Source organism: Dama dama, chromosome 2 (genome assembly GCF_033118175.1).
Source record: "Dama dama isolate Ldn47 chromosome 2, ASM3311817v1, whole genome shotgun sequence".
Lineage (NCBI taxonomy): Eukaryota > Metazoa > Chordata > Mammalia > Artiodactyla > Cervidae > Dama > Dama dama.
The window spans coordinates 24,100,578-24,124,667 of NC_083682.1; the positions used below are offsets into that span (position 1 = coordinate 24,100,578).

General features: G+C 38.6%; 1 protein-coding gene and 1 pseudogene across 1 annotated transcript; one reads left to right on the plus strand and one right to left on the minus strand.

Moving 5' to 3' along the window:
• Window positions 1–4,348: 4,348 nt before the first annotated feature.
• On the minus strand, window positions 4,349–5,278 carry LOC133068225 (olfactory receptor 10G9-like; annotated as a pseudogene).
• A 12,176-nt stretch (window positions 5,279–17,454) lies between these two features.
• On the plus strand, window positions 17,455–18,387 carry LOC133067050 (olfactory receptor 10N1-like). The gene has a single exon (XM_061158309.1). It carries the CDS (start codon window positions 17,455–17,457, stop codon window positions 18,385–18,387), a length of 933 nt encoding a protein of 310 aa, XP_061014292.1.
• The last annotated feature ends 5,703 nt before the right edge of the window (window positions 18,388–24,090 follow it).

Consider the following 24,090-nt stretch of genomic DNA (forward strand, 5'->3'; position numbering starts at 1 on the left):
AATTTGTATGAAAATACAAAAAACCTCAAATAGCCAAAGCCATCTTGGGAAAGAAGAATGAATGGAACTGAAGGAATCAACCTGCCTGACTTCAGTCTCTGCTACAAAGCCACAGTCATCAAGACAGTATGGTACTAGCACAAAGACAGAAATATAGATCAAAGGAACAAAATAGAAAGCCCAGAGATAAATCCACCACCTATGGGCACCTTATCTTTGACAAAGGAGGCAAGGATATACAATGGAGAAAAGACAATCTCTTTAACAAGTGGTGCTGGGAAAATTGGTCAACCACTTGTAAAAGAATGAAACTAGAACACTTTCTAACACCATACACAAAAATAAACTCAAAATGGATTAAAGATCTAAATGTAAGACCAGAAACTATAAAACTCCTGGCGGAGAACATAGGCAAAACAAACTCTGACATAAATCACAGCAGGATCCTCTATGACCCACCTCCCAGAGTAACGGAAATAAAAGCAAAAGTAAACAAATGGGATCTAATTAAACTCAAAAGCTTTTGCACAACGAAGGAAACTATAAACAATGTGAAAAGACAGCCTTGAGAATGGGAGAAAATAATAGCAAATGAAGCAACAGACAAAGGATTAATCTCAAAAATATACAAGCAGCTCATGCAGCTCAATTCCAGAAAAATGAATGACCCAATCAAAAAATGGGCCAAAGAACTAAATAGACAATTCCCCAAAGAAGACATACTGATAGCTAACAAATACATGAAAAGATGCTCAACATCATTCATTATTAGAGAAATGCAAATCAAAATCACAATGAGGTACCATCTCATGCCAGTCATAATGACTGCTATCAAAAAGTCTATAAACAATAAATGCTGAGGAGGGTGTGAAGAAAAGTGAACCCTCTTAAACTCTTGATGGGAATGCAAACTAGTACAGCCAATATGGAGAACAGTGTGGACATTCCTTAAAAACTGGAAATAGAACTGCAATACAACCCAGCAATCCCACTGCTGGGCATACACACCAAGGAAACCAGAATTGAAAGAAACACGTGTACCCCAATGTTCATTGCAGCATTGTTTACAATAGCTAGGACATGGAAGCAACCTAGATGTCCATTGGCAGATGAATGGATAAGAAAGCTGTGGTACACATAAACAATGGAATATTACTCAGCTATTAAAAAGAATTCATTTGAATCAGTTCTAATGTGGTGGATGAAACTGGAGCCTATTATACAGAGTGCATTAAGTCAGAAAGGAAAACACCAATATAGTATATTAACACATATATATGGAATTTAGAAAGATGGTAATGATGACCCTATATGCTAGACAGCAAAAGAGACACAGATGTAAAGAACAGACTTTTGGACTCTGTGGGAGAAGGTGAGGGTGAGATGATTTGAGAGAAGAGCATTGAAACATGTTTATTACCATATGTGAAATAGACTGCCAGTCCAGGTTCAATGCGTGAGACAGAGCACTCGAAGCTGGTGCACTAGGATGACCCTGATGGATGGGATGGGAAAGGAGGTGGGAGAGGGGTTCAGGATGGGGGACACAGGTACACCCATGGCTGATTCATGTGAATGTATGGCAAAAACCGCTACAATATTGTAAAGTAATTAGCCTTCAATTAAAATTAATAAATTAACTTACAAAAATAAATAAATAAAATAATTTTTTTATAAAAAGTAAGGTAACACTCAAAATTTGATTTTTACTGATGGTTTTTCTGCTTTATTTGTTGAAAGCACTATACTTTCCCCTTTGAAATGCTCTGGCATTTTGATTAAACATTGTCTGAGTGACATGTGTGGGTGTGGATCCACATTCTGCTCCATTGACCTACTTGTCAGTACTTCATGCCAGTTGTGCAAACTTGATTACTATGATTTACAGTACTATCACAGTTTTTAAACATGTGGGTTTTATGTTTTCGTGACGACTATATACACCTTCACCCCCAAATCCTCCAGCTGCCCCTTTGTTATTCAAATGAATGATTTCAATTCCTCATTTTCTTTTAATCGCCTACAAATATTCCATGGATGATGTTTATATGCCATCTCTGCGGTGGAATAGTTCAGTGGCATGAAGAAACTAGAAGAGCAACAGCTTTGGTCCTTGAATCCTTTGCTCCCAGGACCATGTCATTGAGAAGAAGCCACTTTCATAAGCACCTTCTCTGGGACTCCTTAAATTTACAGTCTCTGTAAAGGTCTTTTCATGTTATTATAAGAAATGATTCTGTAAGTTTCAATAGCAGATTTGTGTAAATCTTCTTGGACTTACTTTGGAAACATATAAAGGGCAATGGTTTTCCTTTAGTGATCTGGCCCCTTTATTCCACCCAATAGAAGTTTTCTTCTCCAGGTTTAGGAAATGAATGTTTAAAAAGCCACCAGAAACCAAAAAAATGTTGTGGCTAGTCCCCTTGCTTACTAAATCTGTAAGCTTTTCCTGCCTTGTCTCCTAGGCTACACTATCAACCAGGTGATTTTACCTGAAACTTTCACGGGTATTTCACTCAAGTAATTCCAGTGTTAGATGTTTCATTCTATCCTAAGGACTTACCCTTATCACATTATCTGTGTGTTGAGTTTTATCACAACTACCAAAGTGTATTAACCTTCTCTAGCAGATTTACCTTCTCATGAAGTTGGCCCTTCACCATCCATTACACCATCTTGATTCTTACTACTACTGCCTGAAAGTAAAGAATCCACATGCAATGCAGGAGATGTGGGTTCAATCCCTGGATTGGGAAGATCCCCAGGAGAAGGGAAAGGCTACCCACTCCAATATTTTGGCCTGGAAAATTCCATGGACTATATAGTCCATGGGGTTGCAAGGAGTTGGACACGACTGAGTGACTTTGACTTTCACTGCCTGAACCTGGGTTTTCATGTTTGTTTGGTTTTTTTTGTTTTGTTTTCCTAATATGCAGTTGAAAAAGCTTTTTAGTTGATCTTTCTGCCTTAAGGCTTACCTTCCTCCCATCTTTCTTCACACACTAATTACACCTCTAAATATAAATGTGGTCATATAACAGTTACATTGGCTGTATTCCAATTACTCTCCCAATTTTGAGAGATAAGAATCCTTCATCCTAGTTTTGTATATATGTTCCTTCATAATTAGTCTGATTTTTATGACTTTCTTAAACACCCCATTCTTCTTATATAATTATAAAGACTACAAGCTCCATGAGGTCTATGTCTGTTTAGTCTTTGTACTCACAGTTCATACCACATAGTAGCCACTAAATACATATTTATATATTGAATAAATATTGATTCACTTAGAAAAGCAAAAAAAAAAAAAAAACACAAGAAAAACTGTAAATAAAAAAACCCTCAAAGTTATTTTATCTAATTCTTTAACAAAATAATATTTGATAACTTTATTTAGTGGTCAATATTCACATCAGCTAAAACATCATCATATAAGAGATCCTTATCGTCTTGGAACTGTTCAATATATTGACTGTAGTGGTGGATACACAAACCTACAGGAGTTAAATCTGTGTACAACTTAACATACACACACATAAATAAATCTGGGAAAATCTGAATAATCTGTGGCTTCTATCAATGTCCAAATCCTAGTTGTGATATTATGGTGCAGTCTGCTAATCATTACCATTGGGGGAATCTGGGCAAAGTTTCTCTCTGTATACAAGGGATCTCTCTGTATTATTTCTTATAACTTTATATTACAGTTATACCAATAAAATTTTCAATTAAAAAAGACACTGACTTTATTTACCTTTTGTGTCTTCATTAAAAATCTAAATAACTTTCAACATGGTTTTGTTTCATACATATTATTATAGTATTTTGAGTCTTCCAGTGAATTTCCAAGTTAAAACAATTAATGAGTCTCTTCCTGGGCACCCATGACACCTACCTCAATGTACCTTGTTTGATGCTGCATTTATTTTTCTCCCTTACCCAACGATGACCTTTGCGAATGCAGAGATTTGGGTCTTTCTGTGTTTCTATTGTTTATAATGTGTTTTGTGCTATATATGTGTGCTCTGTGTAAGTTGCTTCAGTTGTGTCAAACTCTTTGTGACCCTATGAACTATAGCCTGTCCATTGGATTTTCCAGGCAAGAATACTGGAGTGGGTTGCCATTTCCTTCTCCAGGGAACGTCCCTTAAATTATTGCCATTAAAAGGCTGCTTAAGCTGGAACTCTGCACAGGGAGAAAAAGTAAAAAATTACTGTTTTCATTAAAGAATTAATTGAAATGTCCCTTAAAAGTATCAATTCTTCTTTTTTTTAGTATAAACTCTTGTTGGTGTTTAACTTAATTATAAATAAAAGTTAGTCATATCTGATCTGTGTTGATTATTTACTTTGAGAAAACACTAACTCACTTTTTCAGTTTCAACAGAGCTTTCTTCACTTCCTTGTTCCTCAGGGTGTAGACCACAGGGTTCAGAAGGGGCGTCAGCACAGTGTAGAAAACAGTCACAACCCTGTCCATAGCCTCCTTGGAGCCTGGTCTCAGGTAAATAAAAGCACAGGGAACAAAGAAACAAAGAACCACAATGCAGTGGGAGGCACAGGTCTGGAAGGCTCTCCCTCTCCCCGCCGAGGTGCGGATCTTCAGGATGGAACGGACAATGGACACGTAGGACAGCACAATAAGAAGAAAGCAGCCCAAGGCCACCAACCCAATGTTGACAAAGATCACCATCTCCACAGTGGACGTGTCTGCACAGGCCAGTTTGAGGATAGACGGTGCGTCATAGATGTAATGCTGGATCTGGTTGGGTCCACAGAAGGGCAAATGGAATGTCGGTGTGGTCTGGGCAGCAGAGTGCAGAGAGCCACTGAGCCATGTGGTTGTGGCCATGATGGCACACATCCTCCCACTCATCATGCTGGCGTACCTGAGTGGGTAACTGATGGCCAGGAAGCGGTCATAGGACATGACGGTGTAGAGGAAGCACTCGGTGCTGCCCAGAAAGTCAAAGGAGTAGAACTGGGCCACGCAGCTGGAAAAGGAGATAGGACTGCCTTCAGGTGACACCAGGATCATCAGCATTTTCAGCGTAGTGACCGTGGACTACCACATGTCAATGAAGGGCAGGTTGCTCAGGAAGTAGTACATGGGGGTGTGCAGGTGGAGATTCGATATAATCACTAGCATTATGAGATTTCCCACCACAGTGAGGACATAGATCACCAGGAAGATTCCAAAGAGGACCGTGTCCAGCTCTGGTGTGTGGGGAAGGCCCGAGAGGACGAACGTCATCACTAGGCTCGCATTTGTCATGTCTCCTCTGTATGGTACTCTGTTCCTACAGGAAGGACAGCAAATCCAACACTGACATATTTCATATAAGAACATATTTCAGTATGAAATATACCAACTGCATCTTAGCTTATAGAGAAAAAAATGGATAAATTTATCTATTACAAAGACAGCAGATAGCATGTTTGCTTCATCATGGGGCTCTGAGGAGGAATGGTTGTTTGTCTATTGCAGAACCTAAATCACCCAATAGAAAAGAAACAGCCAAATTAAAAAGGACTAAATTTATATGAAATCAGCTAAATAGAAAAGAGGAATAAATTTTATAGTGTTTTTTCTGTGGAATTATGAAAGAGATACCCAAACTAGCTACTTTTCAGAGTTGATAGCTACTCTAAGAATCAAGCTTCTCTCTCTTTCTCTTTTTCTTTTCCTCTTTCTCTTTTTCTCTAACATACATGCCTATACAGACACCATAGAGACAGACAGAAATATACGCCACATACACACATACTTCCAAACATACAGATTTTGTCTTTTGATCATCAGAGGGTTTCCACAATAAATATAAGCTGCCATATGACCCAGCAATCCCACTCCTGGGCATACACACAGAGGAAACCAGATCTGAAAGAGACACGTGCTCCCCAATGTTCATCGCAGCACTGTTTATAATTGCCAGGACATGGAAGCAACCTAGATGCTCATCAGCGGATAAATGGATAAGGAAGCTATGGTACATATACACAATGGAATATTGCTCAGCCATTAAAAAGATTTCATTTGAATCAGTTCTAATGAGATGGATGAAACTGGAGCCCATTATACAGAGTGAAGTAAGCCAGAAAGATAAAGACCAATACAGTATACTAATGCATATATATGGAATTTAAAAAGATGGTAACGAGGTTGTCTTTTTTCCATTGTATATCCTTGCCTCCTTTGTCAAAGATAAGGTGTCCATAGGTTCGTGGATTTATCTCTGGGCTTTCTATTCTGTTCCATTGATCTATATTTCTGTCTTTGTGCCAGTACCATACTGTCTTGATGACTGTGGCTTTGTAGTAGAGTCTGAAGTCAGGCAGGTTGATTCCTCCAGTTCCATTCTTCTTTCTCAAGATTACTTTGGCTATTTGAGGTTTTTTGTATTTCCATACAAATTGTGAAATTCTTTGGTCTAGTTCTGTGAAAAATACCGTTGGTAGCTTGATAGGGATTGCATTGAATCTATAGACTGCTTTGGGTAGAATAGCCATTTTGACAATATTAATTCTTCCAATCCATGAACACGGTATGTTTCTCCATCTGTTTGTGTCCTCTTTGATTTCTTTCATCAGTGTTTTATAGTTTTCTATGTATAGGTCTTTTGTTTCTTTAGGTAGATATACTCCTAAGTATTTTATTCTTTTTGTTGCAATGGTGAATGGTATTGTTTCCTTAATGTCTCTTTCTGTTTTTTCATTGTTAGTATATAGGAATGCAAGGGATTTCTGTGTGTTAATTTTATATCCTGCAACTTTACTATATTCATTGATTAGCTCTAGTAATTTTCTGGTAGAGTCTTTAGGGTTTTCTATGTAGAGGATCATGTCATCTGCAAACAGTGAGAGTTTTACTTCTTCTTTTCCTATCTGGATTCCTTTTACTTCTTTTTCTGCTCTGATTGCTGTGGCCAGAACTTCCAACACTATGTTGGATAGTAGTGGTGAGAGTGGGCACCCTTGTCTTGTTCCTGATTTCAGGGGAAATGCCTTCAATTTTTCACCATTGAGGGTGATGCTTGCTGTGGGTTTGTCATATATAGCTTTTATTATGTTGAGGTATGTTCCTTCTATTCCTGCTTTTTGGAGAGTTTTAATCATAAATGAGTGTTGAATTTTGTCAAAGCCTTTCTCTGCATCTATTGAGATAATCATATGGTTTTTATCTTTCAATTTGTTAATGTGGTGTATTACATTGATTGATTTGCGGATATTAAAGAATCCTTGCATTCCTGGGATAAAGCCCACTTGGTCATGGTGTATGATTTTTTTAATATGTCGTTGGATTCTGTTTGCTAGAATTTTGTTAAGGATTTTTGCATCTATGTTCAGCAGTGATATTGGCCTGTAGTTTTCTTTTTTTGTGGCATCTTTGTCTGGTTTTGGAATTAGGGTGATTGTGGCCTCATAGAATGAGTTTGGAAGCGTACCTTCATCTGCAATTTTCTGGAAGAGTTTGCTGGGAAAACTGGTCAACCACTTGTAAAAGAATGAAACTAGAACACTTTCTAACACCATACACAAAAGTAAACTCAAAATGGATTAAAGATCTAAATGTAAGACCAGAAACTATAAAACTCCTAGAGGAGAACATAGGCAAAACACTCTCCGACATAAATCACAGCAGGATCCTCTCTGACCCACCTCCCAGAATATTGGAAATAAAAGCAAAACTAAACAAATGGGACCTAATGAAACTTAAAAGCTTTTGCACAACAAAGGAAACTATAAGTAAGGTGAAAAGACAGCCCTCAGATTGGGAGAAAATAATAGCAAATGAAGAAACAGACAAAGGATTAATCTCAAAAATATACAAGCAACTCCTGCAGCTCAATGCCAGAAAAATAAATGACCCAATCAAAAAATGGGGCAAAGAACTAAACAGACATTTCTCCAAAGAAGACATACAGATGGCTAACAAACACATGAAAAGATGCTCAACATCACTCGTTATTAGAGAAATGCAAATCAAAACCACAATGAGGTACCATTACACGCCAGTCAGGATGGCTGCTATCCAAAAGTCTACAACCAATAAATGCTGGAGAGGGTGTAGAGAAAAGGGAACCCTCTTACACTGTTGGTGGGAATGCAAACTAGTACAGCCGCTATGGAAAACAGTGTGGAGATTTCTTTAAAAACTGGAAATAGAACTGCCATATGACCCAGCAATCCCACTTCTGGGCATACACACTGAGGAAACCAGATCTGAAAGAGACACGTGCACCCCAATGTTCATCGCAGCACTGTTTATAATAGCCAGGACATGGAAGCAACCTAGATGCCCATCAGCAGATGAATGGATAAGGAAGCTGTGGTACATATACACCATGGAATATTACTCAGCCATTAAAAATAATTCATTTGAACCAGTCCTAATGAGATGGATGAAGCTGGAGCCCATTATACAGAGTGAAGTAAGCCAGAAAGATAAAGAACATTACAGCATACTAACACATATATATGGAATTTAGAAAGGTGATAACGATAACCCTATATGCAAAACAGAAAAAGAGACACAGAAATACAGAACAGACTTTTGAACTTTGTGGGAGAATGTGAGGGTGGGATATTTCAAAAGAACAGCATGTATACTATCTATGGTGAAACAGATCACCAGCCCAGGTGGGATGCATGAGACAAGTGCTCGGGCCTGGTGCACTGGGAAGACCCAGAGGAATCGGGTGGAGAGGGAGGTGGGAGGGGGGATTGGGATTGGGAATACATGTAAATCCATGGCTGATTCATATCAGTGTATGACAAAACCCACTGGAAAAAAAATAATAATAATAATAAAAAAAAATTAAAAAAAAAATAAAAAGATGGTAATGATAACCCAATATGCAAAACAGAAAAAGAGACACAGATGTACAGAACAGACTTTGGGACTCAGTGGGAGAAGGCGAGGGTGGGATGTTCTGAGAGAACAGCATTGAAACAAGTATACTATCAAGGGTGAAACAGATCACCAGCCCAGGCTGGATGCATGAGACAAGTGCTCAGGGCTGGTGCACTGGGAAGACCCAGAGGGATGGGATGGGGAACACATGTAAATCCATGGCTGATTCATGTCAAGGTATGGCAAAAGCCACTATAATATTGTAAAGTAATTAGCCTCCAACTAATAAAAATAAATGAAAAAAAAATACAGTCAAAAAAAAAAAAAAATCCTAAAGATTTCCCCGGTGGCTCAGTCAGTAAAGAATCTGCCTGAAATGCAGGAGACGCGGGGCTTGATCTCTAGGTCAGGAAGATCCCCTGGAGAAGTACATGGCAACCCACTTTATTATACTTAGCTGGAGAATCCCATGGCCCGAGGAGCCTGGCGGGCTACAGTCCATGGGGTCGCAAAGAGTCAGACAGGACTGCAGCAACTGAGCACACAAAGAGACCTTCATCCTTGATTGTGGAGAGAAAACTGCCTTCCTAAAGCTCTCTGGTCAGCCGTAGATGTGTCAAGTCAGGAGCCCAATACTGGTCCAGCATTAGTTGCAGCCAGATTCCTCCATCCCACCCTAGACCATGGTCTCCTGTTTCTAAGTGAAATCTGGCACCAAACTTAGGCACTGGTGGTCAGAATATCACTGCTTTCCTCAACTCCTCTTATACAATGTTTATTTGTATTTATAAATTTTTATTTTATCTCCTGTCCTTCCAGGATTTTAAGCAGTTAATCATCTTCCTTAAAAAGTGGATCAACGCCAGCCAGGTTGGATGCATGAGACAAGTGCTCAGGGCTGGTGCACTGGGAAGACCCAGAGGGATGGGATGGGTAGGGAGGTGGGAGGGAGGATCAAGATGGGGAACATGTAAATCCATGGCTGATTCAATGCAATGTATGGCAAAAACCACTACAATATTGTAAAGTAATTAGCCTCCAACTAATAAAAATAAATGAAAAAAAAATGTGTGATCAAATCATCTCACAATGTATTTAGAGATGGCCATGAAGGGTTCAATCTACTTAAATAGTAATGAATAGAACTAAACTATATCTATGGGAATTGAGTCCTAAGACTGAATATTTATATTTGCTATAAAACAAATACAAATGTGCTTTTAAAAGTAAAGGATAATAGGTAGCCTGAAATCATGTTTTTTTTGGGGGGGGGGGCAGATTTCTATTATTCCAGGACTCATACTGTAAGTATTTTTATTTTGTTTTATTTTGTTTGAGTGATCTGAGTGAACAATTACATATTCAAAGAGAAAAGGAATGAAATGAAGAAATGAAGAGAAATTTGGTTGGACACCTGTACCCCTGTAAGAGAAGAGGAACATTTCTTCTTGAATTTTGAAGATGCAAATGCCACAGAGTCATATCAGCAACACACTTCTATTCTGGGGCATGTGATAAAATCGGAGTTTTTCTTTTGTCTAAAATGTAGAGTTGAAAAGCTATGGTGCATAGAGGAAGAACTTTATTGACTTGTAATTTTATGGAATTTCATATTGTCTTTTTTATAAAATGACACAAAGGTGGTTCCATAAGCCATGACAAAAGCAATATCTGCTTACGCTGAAGATGTAAAACAAAATTATGACCATAAACACATTGTAATCACCCCAAAATTCCAAGCAATGAAAAACACTAAGATTTTGCTACTTACCAATCTTACAACTAGGATTTGGACCATTAAGTAAAATTCAAAATTTAAAGAAACTGTCCATCTTTGATGAGTAAAGTGCTTCTTTTTCCCCTCATAGACAAAACCACTAGAGGAAAAGCTAGAGAAACATTGATTTTAAATAATATAACTTTAGATTGATTTGATATCTCAAGAGATATTGTTTTGGCTCTTGAATCCTCGTGGATGAGAATGTTCCACATTGTGATAAATAATTAGCTTTTTTTCCCAAATGCCTTTCTTTGCATTTGATGGGCCATCATTCCATAAGACTTTTTACTTAGCCCAAAATTAAATTCCAAGTTAAATACCTATGACACTCTTGGTTAAAAAATTCCTTGTGCTGGGAATGATTTGGTTTTATGGTATTGGGTTTTGTTTTCTTTGATTTCTTCTTTAAATTCAAGGTGGAAAATGTGGGCTTTAAACCCCACAAGAATAATTCTCTGGTGAAGTTCATCGTCTCTTTGATGACTCTTGCACTGTCTGGTGATTAGGGCCATCATAAGGAGAAGTTCTGGGGCTTCTTTGCTCTGGGAATGATTTGAGACTTACTTCTAGATAAACAGCTTGCTAATTAAGCTTCTTCCCTTTGGGACTTAGCAGACTGCAGGTTCCTAGTCAAGAATGGTTGATCTCTCACCATCCATTGGTGATGGTCTGATTCAGAGACTTTCTCTCTTTTCAGAGATTTCTGCCTTTGTATTTTTAATCCTTTTGTTGTTGTTGTTCAGTTGCTCAGTCATGTCAGACTCTTTGTGACCCCATTCCTGTAGCATGTCAAGTTTCCCTGTTCTTCACCATTTCCTGGAGCTTGCTCAAATTCATGTCAATTGAGTTGGTGATGCCATCCAACCATTTCATCCTCTGTCATCCCCTCCTCCTCCTGCCTTCAGTCTTTTCCAGCATCAGGGTCTTTTCCAGTGAGTCAACTCTTCACATCAGGTGACCAAAGAATTGGAGCTCCAGCTTCAGCATCAGACCTTCCAATGAATATGCAGGGTTGATTTCCTTTAGGATTACCTGGTTGTATCTCCTTGAAGTCCAAGGGACTCTCAAGAGTCTTCTCCAATACCACAGGTCAAAAGCATCAATTCTTCATCGTTCAGCCTTCTTTCTGGCCCAACTCTCACATCCATACATGACTATCGGAAAAACCATAGCTTTGAATAAACGGACCTTTGTCAGCAAAGTAATGTCATTACTTTTCAATATATAGACAATTTACCCTTTCAAATTATGTAATTATATATTTATTTACATGAAAACAGAAACATGAATGAAATAATTGGGATAGAGAGCAACCATATACACAATTTAAATATATATTCTCATGAAAGTTGAAGATATATGGAAGTTGAATCTGAATGAACTCCAACAATATTTCTCAGCTCCTAAATCTGTGTTGCAATGACCGGTATTGCAAAAAAAATAATAAAGCAGTGTAAATCTTTGCTGTATTTAAAACTTTAGTATAGCACATAGCATAAAATTTTACTTAAAACACATGTGCACACACCCGCATGCACACACCAATTCTTAAAATCTTATTCCATAAACATCAAAAACAAGAAATAACTTGATTAAAAAGAGGGTAAAGGTCTCATATGGACAGTCTACAAAGAAAACACAACAAGCATATAAAAAGATGGTCAATATCAATAATCATTAGGGAAATTCAAATCAAATTCACCATGAGATATCACCTCACAACTAAAGGAAAAAAGAAAAGAAATGTGGAGGAACTGGAACCATTATGCTTTGTTGGTGGGAATTCTAAAATAGTGTATCCACAATGGAAAAACAGTATGGAGATTCTTCCAAAAATTTAAAAATAAAATTACTCTATGATTCAGCAATTTTACTTCTGAGTATACACCTAAAAAGATCCTGAATGTTCATATTTATAGAATGTTAACAGCAGCATTATTCAAAATAGGTAGCAGGTGGAAGCTATTCAAGTGTACATTGATGATGAATGGATAGTCAAAATGTGGTGTATACATACATGGAACATTATGCACACTTTAAAAGGGAAAGGAATTGACACAGATGGATGCTTCTAGATGGGTGAAACTTGAAGAGATTGTGTTAAGTGATTTAAGAAGTCACAAAAGACAAATAATGTAGGAATCAAATTATATGAAGTTTTTAGAGTAGTGAAATGATAGAAAAAGAAGGAAGAATTGTGGTTGCCAGGGGCTGGGGAAGGGGGAAATAGATGAATATAAGTTAACGGATATAGAGTTTCCTTTTGCTATATGAAAAAGTTGCAAAGTTCGGTTGCTCAATAGCATGAATATAGTTAACACTATTGAACTGTGTACTGAAAATGGTTAAGATGGTAAATTTAAGCGTTGTATTGCTTTTCCACTATTTAAAATGAGGCTCATTTGTTATGGACATGTACACACTGCTCTATTTAAAATGGATAATCTACTGCATGGCACAGGGAATTCTGCTCAAAGTGATGTGGTAGCCTGTATGGGAGGGGAATTTGGGGGAGAGTGGATACATGTATATGTGTGGCTGAGTCCCTTCGCTGTTCACTGAAACTAGCACAACATTGTTAATCAGCTATAATCCAATATAAAATAATAAGTAAAAAGAAGCCTCCTTCTCTGGTTCTCACATATCCTGAGATTTTTGAGTTTGCTAGTTCTCTTCTTTTTCTTATAACTTCATCTACTCTTGAACCCACTCAAATTACTGTTAAATTGTTGAATACCTCAGTTTGCTGTGGGCAGAGAAGAGTCAGAAATGCAGTCTTAGGTAGGCTTCAGGGGGTCTGCCTGGAGTTATCATTTGTGTCCTTACTCCTTACCAGACAGTGTGCAATTCAGTTGCTTTACATGTTATATCTCATTTATCTACAAACAATGTTGAGATTACTTTACAGAAGGTGAAACATGGCTTAGGGATATTGGGTAGATTTCTGTAAATTACAGTTTGTGCATAGAATTGAGATTCCGTCTCAAATCTTCATGCAGCTCTACTCAATATAGCAGTTTTGCCAAAATTTTGAAAATAAACATGTGACCTTCTACATACACACACCAAAACATCTTACCTCAGCTTTTTTTTCTTTCAATATCTCTGACATATGAGTGTTAGTTACTCAGTCTTTTCTGACTCTTCAATCTCATGGACTGTAGCCTGCTAGTCTCCTCTGTCCATGGAATGCTTCAGGCAAGAATACTGGAGTGGATTGCCATTCTCTTCTCCAGATGTATGAGAGTATTCCCATATTATTTCTTATTCCTATCTTCAAACCCTGCAAACACCCCTCCTGTTGTTATCCCTTCTTTTTCTTCTACAAGTAAACTTACAAGTAAACAATTAAACTTCTACAAGTTACTCCATGTCTTTTCTACTTTTTATTTATTTATCCTTCCTAATCCTAACTCTGAACACTTTTATAGACCAAGATCAATTCAATGGTGTTTATTTCTTAATCAAAATCATGTTTATCATCTTTTTTTATTTATACAACCTGTACAGGTTTTTCAAGTAGGTTGTCATGCTTCAAAGTATTAAAGATAATCAAAGATAAATAGGATGGTAGAATTATTAACATTTTTTACAATATTTTTTAATAATTTAGGGTATTTATACATTGAGGGCAGGAGGAGAAGGGGACGACAGAGGATGAGATGGTTGGATGGCATCACCGACTCAATGGACCTGATTTTCGGTAAACTCCGGGAGTTGATGATGGACAGGGAGGCCTGGCGTGCTGCGGTTCATGGGGTTGCAAAGAGTAGGACCCGACTGAGTGACTGATAGATTTATTTGGCTGTGCTGGGTCTTCATGGCTGCTCCAGCTTTTCTCTAATCATGGATAGCAGGGGCTACTCTCTAATTGCAGTGATCAGGCTTCTCAAGACAGTGGCTTCTCTTGTTGCAGAGCATGAGCTCTAGGGAATGCGGACTTGAGTAGCTGTGATGCACAGGCTCAGTGGTTGTGACCTCCGGTCTCAAGAGCACTGACACAGTAGCTATGGTGCACTGGCTTGGTTGCCTCACCCCACATGGAATCAGTGGACCAGGGATCCAACCTTGTGTCTCCTGCATTGGCAGGCAGATTCTTTACCACTGAGCTACTAGGGAAGCCCTAGAACTATCAACTTTTATATCTTTTCTAGAGGCTTCCCTGGTGGTTCAGAGGGTAAAGCATCTGCTTGCAATGCAGGAGACCTGGGTACGATCCCTGGGTCAGAAGGATCCCCTGGAGAAGGAAATGGCAACCCACTCCAGTGTTCTTGCCTGGAGAATCCCATGGATGGAGGATCCTGGTAGGCTACAGCCCACAGGGTCTCAAACAGTTGGACACAACTGAGCGATCTCACTTCACTTCACTTCACGAGGGAAGTCCTAGAATTATCAACTTTTACATCTTTTTAGCCTTAGTGAGATGTGCAACAAAAATAATGTTTACTTTTTAAATAGAAATTCTAGATATACTTGGAATAATGTAACTACCTCAATGCGCTTTAAACCCTGAAATCTGATGATCAGAAACTTTAGGGGCAAAAGTTCTAAAGAGAACAAATTCCAGTTCCTTCGGAGTGAACTCCATGATTTTGGGCAAATAAAGTTCTTGGATCCTAACTTTCCTTATCTGTAGAAGACTTCATGAGAGTTTTAAAGGGTTTAAATAAGACTGTCAAGTACTCTTTTCCTTTCAGATAGAATTTTGAGCAGAGGGGTTATAATTAACCACTCTGCCCTCCTTAAGCTTTCTGACTCTTGGAAAATAATTAATGCCCTGCCTGATATGATTGGAACTCAGTATTTATGCAAATAAATGGATCCATGTATACATAAATAAGCAAGCTAATGAATGTGTTCAATGATGACTTTGAAATCTATCCCCTCAAATATTTATTGAGTATTCTAGGCATTTAGACATTTGAACAGATATCAAGTACTAAAAGACACACACTTCAAGTTCCAGCTAAAAGTTCTTTTTGACTTATCAGCGTGTTTCCTACCACTTCTCTCCTAACAACAGGCCTTTATCTCCCCTACACTTTGGATAACTTTCAGTCTCTATCCCATTGCACCCTGTACCCTGGCCACAGAGGCAGGCAGGTGATTCTGCCAAGGAAATTGGATTTGAATCTGGAGCTGAGGTTCCCAGAAACAATGGGCAGCTGAGGCTGAATCAACTGACAGCAGGGCCCTGAAGATGTGCCACAAGTTCTTACTGCTGAGGAGCTGCCCTAGTTCCTAGCCTTCCATGAGCCTAGTTTTTCAACAATTTCATTAATTTTCTGAGCTAACCCAGTTACTAGTCCTTGCAATAAATCAATCTTATTGACACAAGTAGTAAAACAATTGTTTGATTAAAACAACACATACACATGAAAAATAGTAAATATATAAATGTACCTACAAATATGTGATATATGTGCCAAATGAATTTTTAAATTATAATATCATTCCACTGAAGTATATTTTGTAAAGATTATCGTAAAATATTTCCTATTTAATCAGTTTCCTCCTCTCTCTCTTTCTGTCTCATTGCTAACTAAAGGCTAATTATATTAAGTTAATTGCTCCCTGGTTTAATAAGGTCCCTGACTTCTGTGATTAGTACCCAAAGGAAGACCAAGATTACTAAAGTTTGTTTGGGCATCATTGCAGTTACTAGAGTCAGAGAGGAAATTACTATAAGAGAGAAAACACACTGAGATTTTTGACATTCTATTTGAAAGTAATCAGAAAAGAGCACTCTGGAGGTCTACCAGCAGACTGCAAAAGCTGATGGGAATTCAGCAGGACAGGGCGGCTTCCTTCTCCTGCAGAAGGAGAGAAAAGCAACATTCAACTCAATAGCACCAGCCAGTTATGTTGCCTTGTAAGTGCCCAAATTTTATCCTTCATTTAAAAAAACAATAATTTGACTCTCACCCTCTCCTTCTCATTGTAATCACCAATGTAAAAGTAAAGTAAAAATAAAAATAGAGCTTGAACTAGTTAGGGTAGAATTCATGGGTTGATCTATGATTTGAAGACCTCGCTGTGTTGGAAAAGTTAAGACAAGTTGAAAAAGATATGAGAAATATTTAAAAGATGAAAATTGGAAAGGAGCCTCTACTATGCCTACCCCTGGGCTGTCTGCTGCCATAAAGTTGTTGCTTAGCTGCTCTGTCATGTCTGACTCTTTGCGACCCCATGGACTGTAGCCCTCTAGGCTCCTCCCAGGCAAGAATATGTGAGTGGGTTGCCATTTCCTTCTTCAGGGGATCTCCTCAATCCAGGGATGGAACTCACTTCTCCTGAATTGCAGGCAGATTCCACACCACTGAGTCACTGGGGAAGCACTTAGTAGACCCACAATATTCTTGGCAGAATTTCTAATTCTCATTTTCAACATCATCTTTACATTTAAACAGAGATGGTGGTGGTTGTTGTTCAGTTGCTAAGTCCTGTCAGACTCTTTTGCCATCCCATGGACTGCAACATTCTTGGTTCCTCTATTTTCCACTAACTCCCAGAGTTTGCTCAAATCCAAGCCTATTGAGTTGGTCATGCTATCTAACGATCTCATACTTTGCCCACCCGTTATCCTTTTGCCTTCAATCTTTCCCAGCATCAGGGTCTTTTCCAAGGAGTCAGCTCTTCATTCAGGTGCCAAAGAATTGGACCTTCAGATTAGCAACAGTCCTTCCAATGAATATTCAGGGTTGATTTCCTTTAAGAGTGAATGGTGATGAATGTATAGGTATTGTGTCTGTCACAGTCAGCCTCCGCAGTCATGCTTTCTGCTCTTTTTTCTCCCCTAGACCTTCCTCCCAGGAACATGAGGAACCACACAGAGCTGAATGAGTTCGTCCTACTGGGAATACCTCAGACAGAGGGACTGGAGACTGTGCTCCTTGTCATCTTCTCATTTATTTACCTCTTCACCCTGCTGGGAAATTTGCTCATCCTTCTAGCAATTGTCTCCTCCTTGACCCTTCACACTCCCATGTACTTCTTCTTGGGACTCCTATCGATTTTGGACATGCTGTTCCCCTCTGTCACCTGTCCCAAGATGCTATTCTATCTCTCTGGCCAGAGCCGAGCCATATCTTACAAGGGATGTGCTGTTCAGCTCTTCTTCTATCATTTCCTGGGTTCTACGGAAGGCTGCCTCTATTCTGTGATGGCTTATGATCGTTTTGTTGCCATCTGTCACCCACTGAGGTATATGCTCATCATGAGACCTGGAGTCTGTGTTGGTTTGGTCATGGCAGCCTGGTTGCTAAGTTATCTTCATGCTTCCGTCCTGATAGCCTTTGTTTTTCAGCTACCCTACTGTGGCCCCAATCAGGTGGACCACTTCTTCTGTGACATTCCTGCTGTCTTACCCCTGGCTTGTGCTGACAGCTCCCTGGCCCGGAGAGTGAGTTCCACTAATGTTGGCTTTCTGGTTTTAATGTTTTGGTTGTGTGTTTGTGTCTCCTACACACGCATTGGGATTGCCATTTTGAGGATCCGTTCAGCAGAGGGCAGGCAGAAAGCTTTTTCTACCTGCAGTGCCCACCTCACTGCCATTCTTTGTGCCTTTGGACCTGTAATCATTGTCTATCTGCAGCCCACACCCAACCCCTTGCTAGGTGTCACAGTGCAAATATTAAATAATACTGTCTCACCCATGCTGAACTCTTTAATCTATTCCTTAAGGAACAAGGAAGTGAAAAGATCCCTAAAAATGGTTTTCTACAATGTAGTATTTACTGCTCTGAAATAAATTGTGAATTTTGTAAAGGATTTTGGAAACTTCTTGTCTTTTAACATCATTCTCTATTTCTTTTTCTTTTTTAAAACAGTTTTTATTGGAATATAGTTGCTTTACAATGTGTTAATTTCTTCTGCACCGTAAAGTGAATCAGCCGTACCCAACCATATATCCCTTCTTTTTATTTCCTTCCCATTTATGTCACCACAGAGCATTGAGTCGAGTTCCCTGTGCTACCCAGGAGATTCTCATTAGTCATCTATCTTATGTATAGTATCAATAGTGTATATATGTCAGCCCCAATCTCCTAATTCATTCCCCTGCTTTCAGACTCAAAAGCCATACTTCTATTCTCTGTGTCTCTATTTCTGTTTTGCAAATAAGATCGTCCATTTCTTCCTTTTTGTTTTTTTTTTTTTTTTAACTTTTATTTTGTATTGTTAACTGGAGCATAGCCAGTTAGAAATGGTGTGACAGTTTTAGGTAAACAGCAAAGGGACTCAGCCGTGCATAAACATGTATCATTCTCCTCTAAACTTCCCTTCCTTTTAAATGAATAAACAGATAATAGAAAATGCTTTCTCTAAAGTGTTAAATTCTGTTTACCCAGTAAGACTTTCTATCATTGTGAGTAAACCATAGAGTCCCAACAGTAACTCCACAACTAATACTATCCTCAGTACCTTAATCCGGGGAAAGAAGTCCAAGAGGAATACCGAAGAGCTAGAGACAGATTTCTTGTCCTTAGAATGGGCAGCCTGTGTTTCCTGGCTGCTCATAGTGAGAAACTGTGGCTATCCAAGAAGAAGGATCTTTAACAGCCCTCTCTGTGCCAAACCACCCTTCATTCCTTTCATTTTCTTTTCTTTTTTTTTTGCTCCATTTAGGATGTAATTGTTCCCCTTTTCTGGCTATAAACATTTCACTTCCTCCAAGTTGCTAATAGTTTTTATTATTTTTATTACCATTGACAGAACATGATCTGTTTTCCAGACTCTGTGATGAATGTTGCACAGATATCATCTCATGTAATCTTCACATCATGATCACCCCATAAAGTAGTTTTCATTTTGTAAACAGAACTTTGAAGATTAGAGACTTTAGATGAACCCAAGGTTGCACATTAAGTGGAAAACCAGGCCTGAAGCCCAGATCTTGTTAATTACATAGCTCTTACCCCATGACTGCCTTAAAGGACCTACTTGGCAATTTACTCATCCTCATTACCTCTCTCCAGAGCTCATGATCCTCAGAAAGTGTTCAGCAAATAACTGGTAAAGCATGCACTGACACAGGTCGTGTTTACACATTGACTTTATTATTATCTCCACTAATTCTGTGCCACAACCCATTGTACCCCTCTGTACATGGTGGCACTGACATATAGCAATAAGTATTTTGCCATTCATAACACATGCTTAGTTATGGTAAAGCCAGGTCTAGTCCCAGCCCTCAGCTCCTACTGTCCATGTTTCCTACTCTACCATACTGATGACATCCCAGGTTACTCTCTAATGTAAAAGGATTAGGGAAGTTCTCCTGTACAGGTTTGTTTGAAGAGAAGATATCTTGATTACTGAGTTCAATTACCATGCTTATCTGGTTTTCCCACCAAGTTACAGCTTCCAACTTAGTCTCCAACAATATTCCAGTTGATAATTATTTCTCAGTTTTCTCCAGAATCCATGGCGTAAGAGTGGGTAATACTTATTGGAGATCCCACAGACATGTCAGCTCTTAGTTTTTATGACATTCTAGTGATTTGTAATTTCTATATTCCACTTTTACTCTCAAAAGTTTCCAAACTACTTGAAACCATTAAAACAAAAAAAGTGAAGATTTCAAATACAATAAGTTGCTGCCATTACAAAAGACCTGAGACAAAAGAACAAAAGGAAGTTCACTAAAGCATAGAATAACATGATAGTTCTATGGCCCCTCTTAACCTGACTTGCAAAATCTAAAATCACCTAGAATTTTATTCCTGTGCTATGGGAGTGTAACCTAGACAATATGCTGTATTTAAGTAGTATTAGTTCTCTGTCCACTTAATACTGGATACAGCTAGAAGAACCCATATGCTGTGAGTTCTGGTAAAGTCTGGAGACTGATTATGGACAGATACTTACCACACTAATACTTAACCTGTTCAGTAGATGTCTTTACAATGGAAAATTCTATAACATTTGTCTTATTCACTGTTATGCCCACAGGACAAGGCCCAGTGACCTAGTAAGTATTGAGTGAGTTTGTTGAATGAATGAATGAATTGATACCACCTCGCCTTTCAAATTATGATGCAAGTGCTTATTTATTTACATGAAAACAGAATATATGCATATATGTGTGTGTGCTCAGTCCTGTCTGACTCTGCAACCTTATGGACTGTAGCTCGCCAGACTGCTCAGTCCATGGGATTTCTCAGGCAAGAGTACTGGAGTAGATTGCCATTTCCTTTGCAAAGGGTCTTCCAGACCCAGGAATCAAACCCTCATCTCCTGTGTCTCTGGCATTGCAGAGGGATTCTTTACTGCTTGAGCCATCAGGGTCAAGTGATATCAGAAACATGAGCAAAGTAATTGGGATACAAAACAATTACATTAATTTTAAAAATATATTCTCTTTAAAGTTGAAGATGTAAGAAAACCAAATCTGAATGAACTCCATCCACTTTTCTTGACTCTTAAATCAGTGTTGTGATGACTGGAATTACAAAAATAAAATAAAATAAATAAACCAGTTTAAATATTTTATGTATGTAAAACTTTAATATAGCACAAAACATAGAATTTTACTTATATGTGCACACACACACATGCAAACACCAATTATTAAAATCTTACTCCATCATCAACAACAAAAACAACTTGATTAAAAGGAGGGTAAAGGTCTGAAATAGACATACTGCAAAGCAGACAATAAGAAGATGAAAAGATGCTTAATATCATTACCATTAGGGAGATGCAAGTTAAGTTGCCAAGGAAATGTCACCCAGCATCCACTAAAATGGCATTCACTGAAAAGAAAGGAAAAAGGAAAAAAAATATGGTGAAATTGGAACAACTGTACACTGTTTGTGGGACCTGTAAAATGGGGCATTCACTGTGGAAAATAGTATGGAGATTCCTCAATTAATTTAAAATTAACATTACCCTATGATTCAGCAATTCTACTTCTAATATACTTCCAAAAGCAGCCTGAATATTCATGTTTATAGCGTGTTCATAGCAGCATTATTCACACTACATAGGAGGTGAAAACTATTTTCATCCATTAATAATAGAAGGATAGTCAAAATGTGGTATATACATACATAGAATATTACTCCCACTTTTTTTTTTTAAATTTTTTTTTTTTATTAGTTGGAGGCCAATCACTTCACAACATTTCAGTGGGTTTTGTCATACATTGATATGAATCAGCCATGGATTTACACGCATTCCCCATCCCGATCCCCGCTCCCACCTCCCTCTCCACCCGATTCCCCCGGGTCCTCCCAGTGCACCAGGCTGGAGCACTTGTCTCATGCATCCCACCTGGGCTGGTGATCTGTTTCACCATAGATAGTATACATGCTGTTCTTTTGAAATATCCCACCCTCATATTCTCCCACAGAGTTCAAAAGTCTGTTCTGTATTTCTGTGTCTCTTTTTCTGTTTTGCATATAGGGTTATCGTTATCATCTTTCTAAATTCCATATATATGTGTTAGTATGCTGTAATGTTCTTTATCTTTCTGGCTTACTTCACTCTGTATAAGGGGCTCCAGCTTCATCCATCTCATTAGGACTGGTTCAAATGAATTCTTTTTAATGGCACTCCCACTTTGAAAAGAAAGGAATACATGTAACTCCATGGCTGATTCATGTCAATGTATGACAAAACCCACTGCAATGTTGTGAAGTAATTAGCCTCCAACTAATAAAAGTAAATGAAAAAAAAAAGAAAAGAAAGGAAATTGACATAGTTGGATGCTACTTGATGGATGAACCTTGAGAAGATTAAGTTAATTGAAATAAGCCTCCCCAAAAAGACAAATACTACAGGATTCCAGCTATCTGAGGTTTTTGGAGCAGTTAAATGATAGAAAAGAAGGTGGAAAGGTGGTTTCAGGGGCTGGGGAGGGGAAGATAAGTAGTTTAATGAATATAGAGTTTCCTTTTACAAGATGAAAAAGTTCTGAAGTTTAGTCGCACAACAGCATGAATATGCTTAATACTATTGCACTATATACTTCAAACGGTGAAGATAGCAAATTTTATGCTTTGGTAAGTGTTTGTGTGTGTGTGTGTGTGTGTGTGTGTGTGTGTGCGCGCGCGCGCGCGTGCTCAGTCCTGGTCAACACTTTGCGATACCATGGACTGGGGCCCTCCAGGCTCCTGGGTTCGTAGAATTTCCCAGGCAAATATACTGGAGTGGGTTGCCATTTCCTACTCCAAGGGATCTTCCCAATCCAGGAATTGAACCTGCTTCTCCTGCATTGGCAGGCATATGCTTTACCACTGCACCACCCGGGCAGCCCTTTCGTATGCTTTATCACTATTTAAAAATAAGGCTCCTTACCTAGTTCTAACATATCCTGTGATTTGTGAGTTTGCTAACTTCTCTCTTTTTTTATAATTCCATCTACTGTTGAGCCTCTCCAATCATGTTTAGTTGTTAAATACCTCAGTTTCTAATACCTTAGATTCAAGAGATTAGATCTAATAGACAGAGTGCCTGAAGCATTATGAACAGAGGTTCATAATACTGTATTTGAGTCAGTGATCAAAACCATTCCCAAGAAAAAGAAATGCAAGTAGCAAAACGGTTGTCTGAGGAGGCCTACCAATAGCTGAGAAAAGGAGAGAAGTGAAAGGCAAAGGAGAATGGGAAAGGTACACCCTTTTGAATCCAGAGTTCCAGAGAATAACAAGGAGAGATAGTAAGTCATTCTTCAATGAGCAATGCAAGGAAGTAGAGAAAAACAATCGAAAGGGGAAGGCGAGAGATCTACTGAAGCTAACTGGGGATACCAGTTGCAAATTAGTATGTGTTATGTTGTTTATGGGATGTGTTATGTTGTGTTATGTTGTTATGCATTATGTTACTGACTATAAAGAAAGCAGAGCACCGAAGAATTGATGCTTTTGAACTTTGGTGTTCGAGAAGACTCTTGAAAGTCCCTTGAATTTCAAGGAGATCAAACCAGTCAATCCTAAAGGAAACCAGCCCTGAATATTCATAGGAAGGACTGATGCCGAAGCTGAAACTCCAATACTTCGGCCACCTGATATGAAGAACTGACTCATTTGAAAAGACCCTGATGCTGGGAAAGATTGAAGCCATGAGAAGAAGGGGTCAACAGAGGATGAGATGGTTGGATGGCATCACCAACTCAATGGACATGAGTCTGAATAAGCTCTGGGAGTTGATGAAGGACAGGGAGGCCTGGCGTGCTGCAGTCCATGGGGTCGCAAAGAGTCGGACACGACTGAGTGACTAACACTTTCACTTTCGCTTCACTTTACCTGATTATTAGAATCTAAGTCCAGTTCTCAATGTACATTCAGGTACAGAACCTTAAATGCAAAAATGAAATTCTGTCCTGATGTTATCAGATTAGGCTAAAGCAGGATGTTAATCCATATACATTCCCTATAGCATTTCTCTGACCTCGTTGCTATCTTTTCTCCCTTTTTCCTGACCAATGATCTCAAAGTTCTACAGTTCAAGC

Excerpts from the sequence above, each read along its gene's own strand:
- LOC133067050 (XM_061158309.1), top strand. The coding sequence starts at position 17,455 with ATGAGGAACCACACAGAGCTGAATGAGTTCGTCCTACTGGGAATACCT.